This window comes from Procambarus clarkii, chromosome 40 (assembly GCF_040958095.1).
Source record: "Procambarus clarkii isolate CNS0578487 chromosome 40, FALCON_Pclarkii_2.0, whole genome shotgun sequence".
Classification (NCBI taxonomy): domain Eukaryota; kingdom Metazoa; phylum Arthropoda; class Malacostraca; order Decapoda; family Cambaridae; genus Procambarus; species Procambarus clarkii.
This window is the reverse complement of record NC_091189.1, coordinates 27638774-27653508: the sequence shown is the minus strand read 5'-3', so window position 1 is coordinate 27653508 and position 14735 is coordinate 27638774. Positions and strand designations below refer to the sequence as shown.

Below are 14735 nucleotides of genomic sequence, written 5' to 3'. Positions count from 1 at the left end.
GTACGCAGTAATCACAAGTGACACCTCTCTTGTACCTATTGCATACTCTGCTCAAACAATAACTACATATCTAATTACCAACACCTAATATGTGGGAAATAGGATTGAGAAAAGGCCCCAGAAAGGGCCAAAATTGGTCAAATTGCTGAGCGGAGAAAGTTGAGGCGGGTGGCGGCAGATGGGGCTGGTGTATCCGTGACGTCACTACCACAGAAAATTGGCTTTGTCCTCTGGAGTCGTCAGACGGTGAACTGTGCCCCGTATCCTCCCCTAAAACTTTTAAAACCAAAGTTAATTTTTATTTGTACTATGAGTAATGCACCCACCCACAATGGAGTAGGTCTAGAGCGGCAGGTGAGCATATATTAGTGGTGGTTGAGAGGTGTAGATGAGCGTGAGGAGAGGGAGAAGTGTGAGAGGGTCGTGTCAGCTGTGGTGGGGGGAGGCCAGGCCGCCGCAGCCGCCGCCGCAGCTGACAATCCAATCAATTCGGGCCACCACTCAGGTGCGGCCATGGCATATTTCCCATTTTATTATTGTTGTGTTATTATCCTGCCCTGTAGGGCGCGTGTGAGGTGTGGTGGTGGTTGTGGAGTGTGGTGGAGGTGGTGTGGGTGAAGGGTTGAGAGAGGAGTGTGGCGGGCCACGTTACCGCTCCCTCCACCACCATGCCTCCCAACATTTTGTTCACCTCTTGTGTCTGGCCCCGCTGGTGTGTGGGGCTACCCCGGGGGCTGGGTCTCGCCCCGTGGGGCAAGGTGCACCTGGGGCTAACCTCGACAGGGAAGATGTGTAGTTACATGGGTAAGTGTAGGGTAGAGAGGGGTAGTGTGAGCAGACGCCGCTAGGGGCGCCACCAGCCTCCCTCACACTGGCCACCTTAGACCACCTTCACCAACTTGTAATAATTATATTTAAGATTAACCCCTTCAATGATTAAAACCAGCTTGAAGCAGCCCTATGTACGGTAGCTTATCTTAGAAAGTTTTTTTTATTTAATGGAAAAAAAGCTATAAAATTGTAAAAAAAAAATATATTCATATATATAATATAGCTTTAATATAGTTTTACTGAAGACAAATCTGTATAAATTTTCAGGCCTAATACTATTTTTTTGATAATTATTTGGTTGTGATGTACATAAGTGGAGGAAGCTTGTCAAGGGGAAAGTATAGAAAGTGTTATTTGATAGTGAGATATAGCTTGTAAAATCAGTACACTGGTGTTTACCTGTAGCTTACCTGTAGTTGGTTCAGAGTTGTCCTTCACAAACCCCGGCTGGAGCCAGGTCGGTCTTGGGAATCCATACATCTATCCATATGTATCTTCTTGAGGTTATCTTGAGATGATTTCGGGGCTTTTTTAGTGTCCCCGCGGCCCAGTCCTCGACTAGGCCTCCACCCCCCAGGAAGCAGCCCGTGACAGCTGACTAACATCCAGGTGCCTATTTTACTGCTAGGTAACAGGGGCATAGGGTGAAGGAAACTCTGCCCATTGTTTCTCGCCGGCGCCTGGGATTGAACCCAGGACCACAAGTCCAGCGTGCTGTCCACTCGGCTGACCGGTTCCCATGTACATGTATCCATCTGTACATCTATCCATTTCTCCAAGCTGTTTGTTGCTTGGAGCGACGTGCGTTAGAAGCTGATTCTCCGTCACTTTTCCATAGGAACGTGTGCTTCCTGAATGCCTGCACTTGTGTTGCGGCAATATTAGGTGTGATGGGAATAGGTATGGAATACCTGTGTAGTATAGGATTTACTAAACTAACTGTATACTGCCTAGCAGGTTAAATATTTGTATGCAAAAGGCTTAGTGCAACACACTTGTGTAAATAATACAATAAATGGAAAAATATCTGTGGTGATCAAATTTCTTTAAAGATACACAGTACATTTCTATGCATTTATTCAGTATGTTTATTTTATTTCTATGCATTTATTCTGTAAAGTGTAATGCTAGATGTACAAGTGTTAGCACATCAAGTACAGTACAGTATATGGATATCTATTTTCAATAATTACAGTACTGTATATTGGAGAGCTATGAAACTATGGTCCTGACTTGTGGGGTTTGGTCAGCTGTACAGCACAGTAGTGCAATGGCATTGCACTGGTCCAATATATTTGTGTAACTAATCCATAGGCTGGAGTATTGATGTGGCAATGAAATATAAGGTTACCTAAATTGAAACATATTGCAAAGTATTCTTGAAAGCAGGAGCCTATTTTATAATTTAGAAAAATAACCGTGTAGTGTTTCAGTGCCGTCAACAGTGAAAAGGTTAAGTACTCTACAATATAGGTACTGGTTTTTTCTCCATAAAGTAGCCCAACCACTTGGGCTGGACGGTAGAGTGCCGGTCATGCTTCCAGCAAGTCTGCTTTCAATCCCGACCATCCAAGTGGTTGGGCACCATTCCTTCCCTGTCTCATCCCAAATCCTTATCCTGAACCCTTCCAAGTGCTATATAGTCATACTGGCTTGACACTTTCCCCCCTGATAATGCCCTCCCTCTTCATAAAGTATTTTATACTATATTTTTGAGTGGACATTGTTTGGAGCCGTGAGCAGTCATAGGTCTTATCCAGTGTAAGACATTACACACATCATACATATGGGTTGGGGTTGCCAGGTTTGTCTCCAATCTGTACATCTATCCCACCATCTAGCCATATATCTGCCCCATCCATGTATCTTTATCAACCCATCTATCTACTTATCCTGCCATCTACTTATCCATGCGTCTACTGTGTAAAAAATATTAGACGAGTAGGTGGTTGTCAGCAAGAAGAGCTTTCTCCTAATCATCCCAAATACTAACTCAACCCATTCCTTACTGAGGATCTGAACCCAATTTTTATTCCCAGTATTCCAACTGACCACATCTCCCAATTCCCAACTACCCTGCACCCTTTACCATCTAGTGCCATTAAACCTAAACTTTTTTTTCTTAAACTGTGTCCATTCTATCACATCCTCACCCTTATTCTAGGCACATATTTTTCATCCCAATTGCTATCCCCTCACACACCATAACCACAAATAAAAACACCTTGCATATACACATACACACTTTGCCCAGTCACAGTCTGATGCCAGCAGCACTCATTAAGACGATAAAGAAAATTGACCGTATAGATATCGGGAACTTGAACAAAAGAACCTTCTGGGTTTTATGTACAAACTTTGCAAGACCAATATTTGGGTGTTCAGCGTTGACCTGTAGGCCACATCTGAAAATCTACCTAACTAAACTATAAAATGTCCAAAAACTGTCTATGCAACAAGGCTCATTTCTGAGCAGAAGGGTAAAATTGAGGAGCTCGACCTTGCCACGTAAGAGTAGTGAAGGACTAGAAGGGACAATGTTTCTGAAAAATTTCAGGAGGAATTGACAAGTTGTTCACAGGTACAATATATCCAAAAGTTGGGGCATAGATAACAATTTAAATACTGTACAAATTTGCCAAGAAAGAAAATTAATGGTTTAAATTGGTATTCCCAATAGGTGGGTTATGAACCCCTTGAGGGGGGATCTTTTGAGTTATGATCCATTCCTTCTTTTCCTGTAGGAATTATTGGAAAGATGCAATTAGTATATAAAAATAAGCAGTCTTTGCATTAAACTACAAAAATTTTCAATATGCTGAGCAAGGATCAGGTTTGGCTCCCCCCCCCCCCCCCCCCCCCACACACACACATGCCTGCCCTTTTCTTCCCCCCCCACAAGTGCCTGCCCCTTTTCTCCCCCCCCCCCCACACGTGCCTGCCCCTTTTCTCCCCCCCCCACACACGTGCCTGCCTCTTTTCTCCCCCCCCCACACACGTGCCTGCCCCATTTCTCCCCCCCACACACGTGCCTGCCCCATTTCTCCCCCCACACACGTGCCTGCCCCTTTTCCCCCCCACACATGTGCCTGCCCCTTTTCCCCCCCACACATGTGCCTGCCCCTTTTCTCCCCCCCCCACACACGTGCCTGCCCTTTTCTCCCCCCCCCGCACACGTGCCTGCCCCCTTTTCTCCCCCCCCCCCCCACACGTGCCTGCCCCTTTTCTCCCCCCCCCACACACGTGCCTGCCCCTTTTCTCCCCCCACACACGTGCCTGCCCCTTTTCTCCCCCCTCCACACATGTGCCTGCCCCTTTTCTCCCCCCACACACGTGCCTGCCCCTTTTCTCCCCCCTCCACACACGTGCCTGCCCCTTTTCTCCCCCCTCCACACACGTGCCTGCCCCTCCCCCCCCCCCACGCATCCCCACTCCCTACCTCCCCCCATTCGTGCTCGCCTCCTATCTCCCCCCATGCGTGCCCACCCCCTATCTCCCACCACCCCATGCATGCCCACCCCTCTCTCTCCCCCACTGCATTCCTACCCCTATTTCTCTCCCCCCCCCCCTCCCACTGCATGTCTACTCCTATCTCCCCCCCCCCACTCCACGCATGTCCACCCTTATCCCCACCCACCCCCACCGCATGCCCACCCCTATCCCCCCGCCGCATGCCTACCCCTATCTCCCCCCCCCACTGAATGCCCACACCTATCTCTCCCCCCCCCCCCCCCACCGCATGCCCGCCCCTATCTACCCCCATGCATCCCTAGCCCTATCTACCCCCATGCATGCCTAGCCCTATCTACCTCCCCCCCCCTTCGCATGCCCACTCCTATCTCCCCCCTATGCATGCCCACTCCTATCTCCCCCCTATGCATGCCCACCCCTATCCCCCCATGCATACCCCCTATCCCCCCATGCATGCCCACCCCTATCTCCCCCCCCCCATGTGTGCCCACCCCTATCTCCCCCCACGCATGCCCACCCTTATCTCCCCCCCCCATGTGTGCCCACCCTTATCTCCCCCCCATGTGTGCCCACCCTTATCTCCCCCCCCATGTGTGCCCACCCTTATCTCCCCCCCCATGTGTGCCCACCCTTATCTCCCCCCCCATGTGTGCCCACCCTTATCTCCCCCCATGTGTGCCCACCCTTATCTCCCCCCACGCATACCCACCCTTATCTCCCCCCCCCCCATGTGTGCCCACCCCAATCTCCCCCCCACGTGTACCCCGCCCCCTATCTCCCCCCCCCCCACGCGTGCCCATGCCCACCCCTCACCCATGTACATTACACTCCTACCTCACACATACAAAAGGGGCCTGTGGCTGAGTGGACAATGCTTTGGAATTGTAATCCTAGGGTCTGGGTTTGATCCCTGGCAATGGCAGAAACAAATGGACAGTGTCTTTCACCATGATGGCCCTGTTACCTAGCAGTAAATAGGTACCTGGGAATTACAGCTGTTATGGGTTGCTTTCTGGCGGGGGGGGGGGGATTTGAAAAAGGACAGTTGAGAGTCGAACCAAAAGAGCAAAGCTCAACCTCCCCAAGTACAACTAGGTGAATACAAACCTTACCCCCCCCCCCTCTTCCCATCTTGTATCTCATCCATGTATATACAGTGTGGCCCACTTTGTCTACACAGCATAGTATGATATTTATAGATAGAGGGGGGGGGGGAAGGTTGGGAGGTATTTGCATTTTAAAACTGGCTACGATAAAATGTCATTTAAAAAAACAGTACTTGTGTGGGTTGTGTAATTTTAAGTCGTGCTATTGCGCCTTTATGTATAGTTGTTTTTTAAATGATTTTTTCTTATTTACAAATTAATGGAGATTTTCCCATTGCTTTCTCTGCAGTTTGCTGGTCTAGGCTTGGAGGGAGGACGAGACCACACTGGTCAACGTGGAGGTGGGCGCGGTGGCCGGGGAGGAGGCCGCTACGTTCCCCCTCATCTTCGAAACCGACTAGAAGATATTCCCCCACAGCCACCACCAGGTGAGGACACCTCACAAATTGGTCAGTATCCCAATTCTATTTTTCGTTTGTAATACATTGCAACTGATTCTCATTCCCTCGTTCTTTATTCCCATGTAAATTATTTTTTACCCGGTAATCCAAATAGGTTATCTTGGTTCTGGTAAAAAAAAAAAAATTTTAATATTCACAATGAATTTTAATACTTTAATAACCTTAGTAAGTTTTGTATATTTAGTGTATTTGATTATTTTCAGACCTGTATTTATATTATTTCCATAAGTCCATCAAAGACTATTAATTACTGCTTTTTAATGTGCAGTAGACTCGCTGGCTCTTATCGTTTCCAAAAGTGTAATAAATTGTTGTATAAACTTAATAATAATCAAACTTTGACAAGTTGTGACCCAGAGGAGAACTGGTAGTTGAGCCAACGATTTGGGTGGTAACCCTGAAGATCTTCCTACAACTACCATGTTAAAATATTACGTGTGCACAGTTACCCGTCAAACTTAGTTGCATCTCTTGATACATTTACCTTGTGCACTCACAACTCAATCTTTGAAGAGCCGATTCTAAATTTAATGAGAGGCTTTAATTGATGCGTTTAACAATGTGTGTAAGAAATATAATAATATAGTGTTCATTTATGTACAGATGTTGATATACATATTTTAGTACAAGCATCATTGTGTTGGGGTGTCTTTATGGGCTGAATGTCACTTTTAGGTTTAAAGTTTCATTTATTTTTCATTGTTCTGCACAGTTCATATTCTATAATTTTAGCTTTTTGAATATTGTTTGCAATAAACTTAATTTTTCTTAAGGTAAAGCTTAATTATAATTAATTTTGCCTTTTTGTTTTTTGACATTTTTTTAGAAATTTTTTGCATATTGCAAACCTTTTTCGAGAGGACGTATAGGTTACTTAGTAAGGATTGCAGATTGCCATGTATATTGCATCCTTTTGGCAGATACTTCAGATAGGAATTCTAGGGACGGTTTCGGAAGTTGGTATGGTCCCCGCGGTTTCCAGAACACTGGCCGAGGCTGGGACCAGGATAGGGACAGAGATCAGTTCGGCAGCAGTAAGTTGTACCTTAAGAGTGAAGGTTTTGGGGGTTGAGATTGCTGCTGTATCCTGGTGTAGAATGTGTGCATCAGCTTGTGACATAACCTGCCTTAAGAGTGAAGGTTTTGGGGGTTAAAATTGCCACTGTATCTTGGTGCAGACTGTGTGCACCGGCTTGTGACCTAACTTAGGAGTGAAGGTTTTGTGATATAAGTTGATTATGGGCATGTTTTCTCAGTAAACCTCCAGGATTCATTATTTAGCTAACTGTGTGCACAGTGTAGTCTCAGCCTGTGGTACCACAATAAATTCTTCCTCTTGCATCAACATTACAACAATTAGACAGAATGGCCCGATGTGTTTTGAAGCATTTGGATTTATTGTACTGGAATTGGCATGAGCAAGCAAACATATACATATACACGCCTTAAGAAACAATGAATGATATACTATAGCCAAGAAAGGAACTCTTGAGACGGAAGAAAAAGAAATTTAAAAAGTATGTAAGTTTGTACAGTACTAAATGTGAAGACAAGTTCTGTAAAGTAGAAATAAGCATCTACTACAGGAACAAACTACAGTACAGCAAAAGTTTTAAAATCGTATGAAAACTTATGGTTGTAATATATTCAAGGAAGAGGAAATAGTGCCACCCTTACAATATGGGGTGAGGAACCTTTTTTTCTGCCAAATACCATTTGGATATTTATAACATCATTTGCAGGCCATACAAAATGATCAACTTTAAAATTAGCCTGCTATATTTAGTTAAATGTTTAATTAACTCACCCCTAATGAACATGATGGCTGGAACTGCTTCTCTTGTGAGGCGTGTGATGTTAGTTGGTATGGCTGTTGCTACTCTCAACCACTTCTCCAGGTTTTTGTCGGTCAGTCTGGAATGCAGTCAGTTCGTGATGGTGATAGAACTGTCTGCAGTTTCCTTGGTAGGCCCACACTGAATTATTTCGCGGGCTTTATACCGCCCGCAGACCAGATGTTCCCCACCCCTGCTTTAGAAGATCTCCATACACTTTAAGGATTAAAATTAAAAAAGATTAGGTTCTGATAGCCAACAAAGATTCTAAATGCTGGAAAAGATGCAAAGACATGCCACTAAAAGCTTCCAAAACTGAAAAACAAGCTTCGAGGAAAGGTTAGAGGCAGTAAATATACCAAAGATAGAAGAAAACTATGTGAGATGATCACTGTATACAAAATAACAAGAAGAATCTACAAAAATGACAAGAATTTTTGAAAGCTGCAACTTATGGAACAAGAGACAGGTTCTAACTAAGGAAACAACGCTGCAAACAAAAAAAAAGTGGTCGACGGTGAGAACAAGTGAGAAGGCGGTTGCAGGCAAAAGTGTGAGTAGGTTTGAAAGCCTCATATGACACGGTACTGGGAAGATGGGACACCACAAGTGTAGCTCTCATCCTGTAACTACATGTAAGTAATTACACTTAGGAAATCACACACGCACACTTGCACACACAAGCATTTGGGCAATGCTGCCTTTCAAGTGATGTTTCTTCACCTAGCAGTAATTAGGTAGCCAAGAGTTAAAGATTTTGTGGGTTGTAGCCTGGCTATGGTCAGTAGTTGGCTTAATGGATGCAATTGGAAAAATAGTTCTAGGGTCGGGGCATTTGACAACCAGTGGCTGAAGGGGTTGAAGTGCTAACAGCTCAATCCTGCAGACACAAATAGGGAATATGCATTCCTAAGTTGCTACAGCCACATCAGAAGTAAAACAGCAAATAACCTTGCCCTCTGTGTATATTTTTAATTAGACATTCCTTAGATTTCATAAATCTACTAAATTTTTACAAATCTAAATCCAAGATATTTTAAGATTAGGAATATTGCTAAAATAATTAACTTTGCATAGTATTGGTCTGGTGCAGTCACAAGATGGCATGCACAACCTAACCTTTAGCCTCCCAGTTGGAGGCTTAGGGTCCTGCACATGTCCAAACCACTCGCTCGCAATATTCTTCCACTTGAACACACATGCAGGGTAATTTTGGGAAGGTAAGATAATTACTAAGAGAAAGCTGGCAAACAAAACACACACTTAAGAGAGTTTTAAAACACTATACTCACTTTACATTTGACCAGTATTAGAAGACAACCATATGGAAGTACTGTACTGTACTTGTTTAGGTGATTAAAAAATGGAATACAGATAAAGAAGTCACCGAAGAAGCCATCTCCATCTATTACGTCAAGCACAAATAAAATGCAGAACCTGTGTCAAGGGATTTCAGTAATGCACCAGGAACAAAAAGCTTGGAGTGGGCCAGGTAAGACCTCTCTACCTATTGATGCCTGTAGGGAAGTACACCCTCACTCACATACCCAACATGTCCTCAATCAGGCTTTTACCATGCCACTGCTAGATGAAGACATCCCCCAAAGGTTTCCAAAATCTGTAAATGAGCCTTGCCTGCCTGATGGACGCTTACTAACATTTCAGTTCAGTTTCTTCAATGGTTGTTGGCCTTTGCCTATCTCGTGAAATTCAAATATTTCTCTGTTCCATTGTTCAATTGTCCTTCTCATATTGTGCCTGCAACTAACACAACTGTGCCTCTAATAACAGTATTATGCCACGTGTGCCTCCATACGTGTCTGTTGGTCTCTTGCTCTGTTGTATATATTCTTTTCATACAATTTTACATACAGTACTTTTGTGTTTGGAGTTAATGTATCATTAGTGCCTTGTTTCGTATTCGTTAGTCGGCATGGGAAGTACATGTTGATCGAATGTTAAATATATGTTTATACATATGTTCATCTTTCTTTGAAATGTGATTCAAATTTTCCCCAAGATACACCAACACAGTTTAACTGACAAATCAAGTCATTTTTGTCTGCCAATTTTTACAGTATCTTGAAAAAACCTTTTTGTATTGAACTGAAACTTTAGGCATTTATGTGTGATAAAAAAGTAGGCTGTTATTGATATTGACAATTATTACTGTAGAAAAAATGATTATTCCCATAATGGTTGGAGAGACATCCGGCCAAAGACGAGGGTGAATAATAGCGATACGTTATAGATATTAGTAACTACAAATATTACGTCCATTGGTAATCGTTCCCTTTTGTAGGGATGTGCTGATATTAAAATTGTGGCCAGGCTCTTTAACAATTGATTTTGATGACTAATATTTTTAAATGTTAGACCTTACAGGCTACATAAGTGCTTCTTGTGTTCTCACAGTATATAAAAAATAGTGGCACCTCGACTTACGATTGCCCCTACTTAAGATAATTTCGACTTACGATGTAAATTTCATCGAAAAATGCGACTCGACATCCAATGGTGTCGTCAACTTACGATATTTGTTGGTACACGTTCGGGTCGACTGAGCGCGTGGTTCCCGGTCATGTGGCCAACCTGCCTCAGTTTACTACAGCTGCCCGCTTAGTGACGATAGCGCCAATAAGAAATTTCGCTTTTGTGGTGATTTTGTGCATTTTGAACATTAAAGTAATTATTATATATCACGCCAGAGTCCCAGGAAAGTCAGTGGTAAGGCTCAACATATGAGATCCCATGTAAGGATGACCATAGAGCAGAAACAACAGATCATTCGTAAATATGAAGATGGTGTGCGGGTTGTTGGACTGGCTAGGCAGTACAACAAATCTCAGTCAACAATATCCACCATACTGGCTAAGTAAAAGGACATTATGGGTGCTAAAGTGATGCATCATTACAGACAAATGTTAAAACAAAGGGAAAAACAAATGTCTCTTGACAAATTTGTAGTGAGACAAACAAGCACTGAACCACAACCAGGTCCTGGTGGTATTCAGGCAAAACGTAGGAGAGAGAGAGTACCCCAGAGAAAACATCACTGCCTGATGTGATAATGGAAGGGGACTCCCCTTCCAAACAGTAACAACTCTCCTCCTCCCCCCCTCATCACCATCTTCCATTCACCATCAAGAGCCCTCCATAAAGGTAAGATAAACTTTGGTACTGTATTGTTGTTAGAAAAAAAATTGTGTTCAGTATAAAATATATTTGTATGTTAATATTTTGGAGGGTGGGGAACGGATTAATTCAAATCCCTTTATGTATTTCTTACGGGAAAAATCGCTTCGACTTACGATCTGTCTCTGGGAATGGATTAGCATCGTAAGTCGAGGCCCCATTGTACATAGTAAATTTCTGCTACTCAATAATCATAGAAATCAAAACTGGACTATGAAGGGTTTGTCACAAAAATACAACATAAAACAAACAACCCAACCTTTATCACTTACACCTACAGCTTCTCTTCAGTGCCCTACAAGCACACTTAGGCGAGTGTCGTGCAGGAGAGAGAGATTAACAGGTGAGGTAGGATTGTTGGGTAGGCTGATGGTTGTGGTAGGCTTACTTCCTGCAAGAAATGCCAGGCCAGGTTATCACAAATCATGCCTGTTTCTAGGCTGGGCTTTGGGGGGGGGGTTAATCAGCTCCCAGAACCCTGTCCATGTATGATACTGGTAACTTCCTTAACTTCACCTAATATTTAGTTGACAGCTAGGTGCAGATAATAAAAACTATTGCTTACTGATGCCAGGAAAATTTAAAAAAAATACCATTTTGCTGCTGTAGTGAGGTGAAGAAATGTTAGGCTTAGTTTCTGAGGCAGGTAAATACTGGAAATGTGAAGGTAGGCAACAGGAGTATCTGGGTTGGAGTACAAAAAATTACGAATTTGTTTCTTTTTGATTATTCCTGGCAAGACATTCAGCTAGGTCAAATGGGAGTGGGCCAGTGTGGTTCTGATTACCAAGCGTACACAGTACCTTACAAATGTACTCCCGTTATCAGTGCCTACAAAAATATTTCCAAATCATAAATTTAGATACGTATATTCCTCTACTCTTAACCCCTTAACAGCTAAGTTAATTAAATTCTACATTGTTGTATATGACACAAAAATATTTCACAAAACTAATGTAATGTAATAACCACAAAAAGTAGCACAGGAGGTAATCACAGGTAGTGATTGGTGTTGTTTAAAGATTAAATGCTGCTGCCTGTACACAATAAATGCTATTGGCTGGTGACCACACTCGGTGTCACTTTGTTGCACCCATAATTATCGGTAGTGATGCCTCCTTTAAGACTCATGCTTATTTTTGTACTATATATTTTACATAATTGAGGTATGTTGTGTTGTGTCCAAGAGATGTGTATATGTTTAAGCATACTTGTCTCAACATTTTTTTCTCAAGATTCAATATTGAGTCCTATAATTAATGGTAAATGTAAAAGTAGCCTTTTATTATTGTCATCATCATCATACTGGCTTATTACTCTCTCCTTATTTTCTACTTATTAATATAAACAATGAACCCTACAAATCAGTTGGGGAAAAATATGCAGAATTAATTTTGATCATTTTGCAAACAAGTCATTCCTGGATAAATATGCTTATACAGTGTGTCCTCGCTCGAACGAACTACTGTACTGTATATGGGGCGAGGCCAATTCGTTCCAGTGGTCGGTCCCAGGGAATCCCTCCTCTCCACGTGAAAATAACAAGTCTTACATCCACTACAAACAAAACAAATCACAATCTATTTGTAATGTATATATCATTTTGAATTATGTCACAGATAGAACAATCATTGGTGAACAATTCCATATCAAAATCATAACTGTGACGATTATTAATGGCCGCAATTATGATGTAATGGCCAGGATTTCCATAAGCCAACTGTCTCAGTCTTGATATAAATATTAGTAAAAAAATCATTTATTATGAATTCATTTTCACTGGCATTTAATTCCTTACAAATTGGTATACAAATATTACATATATATATATATATATATATATATATATATATATATATATATATATATATATATATATATATATATATATATATAAGCATTATTCAACCCAATCAAGTGAAATCACAGAATTTTGAACAAATTGACGAGAGACGTTTTCTCGGCTAATTTGATGAAAATCAGCGAGTAAGTGAAACATTGATGCAGCGCCAGCCAGGTGTTGCCAGTCAGCTGGTCACTCAGGCCAGACAAGCCTTATGCTGGATGTGTGTGTATACTCGCCACTGACACCACCTGCCTTCCCTGACACCACTATTACTACCTGCCTTCCCTGACACCACTATTACTACCTGCCTCCCCTGACAACTGTCACCACAATCACTACCTGCCTTCCCTGACACCACTATTACTACCTGCCTTCCCTGACACCACTATTACTACCTGCCTCCCCTGACACCACTATTACTACCTGCCTCCACTGACAACTGTCACCACAATCACTACCTGCCTCCACTGACACCACTATTACTACCTGCCTCCCCTGACAACTGATCACTATCTGACTACCCTGACAACTGACACCGCTATCACAATCCCTGCCTCCCCTGACAGCTGACACCACTATCACTACCTGCCTCCCCAGATAACTACCACCACTGATACCATCTGCCTCCCCAGATAACTACCACCACTGATACCACCTGCCTCCCCAGATAACTACCACCACTGACACCACCTACCTCCCCTGATAACTACCACCACTATCACCACCTTCCTCCCCAGATAACTACCACCACTATCACCACCTGCCTCCCCAGATAACTACCACCACTGATACCACCTGCCTCCCCAGATAACTACCACCACTGATACCATCTGCCTCCCCTGATAACTACCACCACTGATACCACCTGCCTCCCCTGATAACTACCACCACTGATACCACCTGCCTCCCCTGATAACTACCACCACTGACACCACCTGCCTCCCCTGATAACTACCACCACTGACACCACCTGCCTCCCCTGATAACTACCACCACTGACACCACCTGCCTCCCCTGATAACTACCACCACTGACACCACCTGCCTCCCCTGATAACTACCACCACTGACACCACCTGCCTCCCCTGATAACTACCACCACTGACACCACCTGCCTCCTCTGATAACAACTACCACAACTGACACCACCTGCCTCCCCTGATAACTACCACCACTGACACCACCTGCCTCCCCTGATAACTACCACCACCACTGACACCACCTGCCTCCCCTGATAACTACCACCACTGACACCACCTGCCTCCCCTGATAACTACCACCACTGACACCACCTGCCTCCTCTGATAACAACTACCACAACTGACACCACCTGCCTCCCCTGATAACTACCACCACTGACACCACCTGCCTCCCCTGATAACTACCACCACCACTGACACCACCTGCCTCCCCTGATAACTACCACCACTGACACCACCTGCCTCCCCTGATAACTACCACCACTGACACCACCTGCCTCCCCTGATAACTACCACCACTGACACCACCTGCCTCCTCTGATAACAACTACCACAACTGACACCACCTGCCTCCCCTGATAACTACCACCACTGACACCACCTGCCTCCCCTGATAACTGCCACCACTGACACCACCTGCCTCCTCTGATAACAACTACCACAACTGACACCACCTGCCTCCCCTGATAACTACCACCACTGACACCACCTGCCTCCCCTGATAACTACCACCACCACTGACACCACCTGCCTCCCCTGATAACTACCACCACTGACACCACCTGCCTCCCCTGATAACTACCACCACTGACACCACCTGCCTCCCCTGATAACTACCACCACCACTGACACCACCTGCCTCCCCTGATAACTACCACCACTGACACCACCTGCCTCCCCAGATAACTACCACCACTGACACCACCTGCCTCCCCTGATAACTACCACCACTGACACCACCTGCCTCCCCTGATAACTACCACCACCACTGACACCACCTGCCTCCCCTGA

General features: G+C 44.1%; 1 protein-coding gene across 13 annotated transcripts in view; it reads left to right on the top strand.

Moving 5' to 3' along the window:
• The first annotated feature begins 194 nt into the window (after positions 1-194).
• The window catches only part of bel (ATP-dependent RNA helicase bel), a 38872-nt gene continuing 24331 nt past the window's right edge, over positions 195-14735 (top strand). For 4 of the 13 annotated variants that reach the window (XM_045742145.2, XM_045742149.2, XM_045742146.2 and 1 more), the window contains exons 1-3: positions 195-354; positions 5698-5857; positions 6790-6903. In XM_045742145.2, the coding sequence (XP_045598101.1) occupies positions 310-354; positions 5698-5857; positions 6790-6903 (319 nt within the window). In that variant the 5' untranslated portion in view covers positions 195-309. The remainder of the gene's footprint in view (positions 355-5697; positions 5858-6789; positions 6904-14735) is intronic. The other 9 variants (XM_069338901.1, XM_069338900.1, XM_069338899.1 and 6 more) reach the window with 3 other exon arrangements.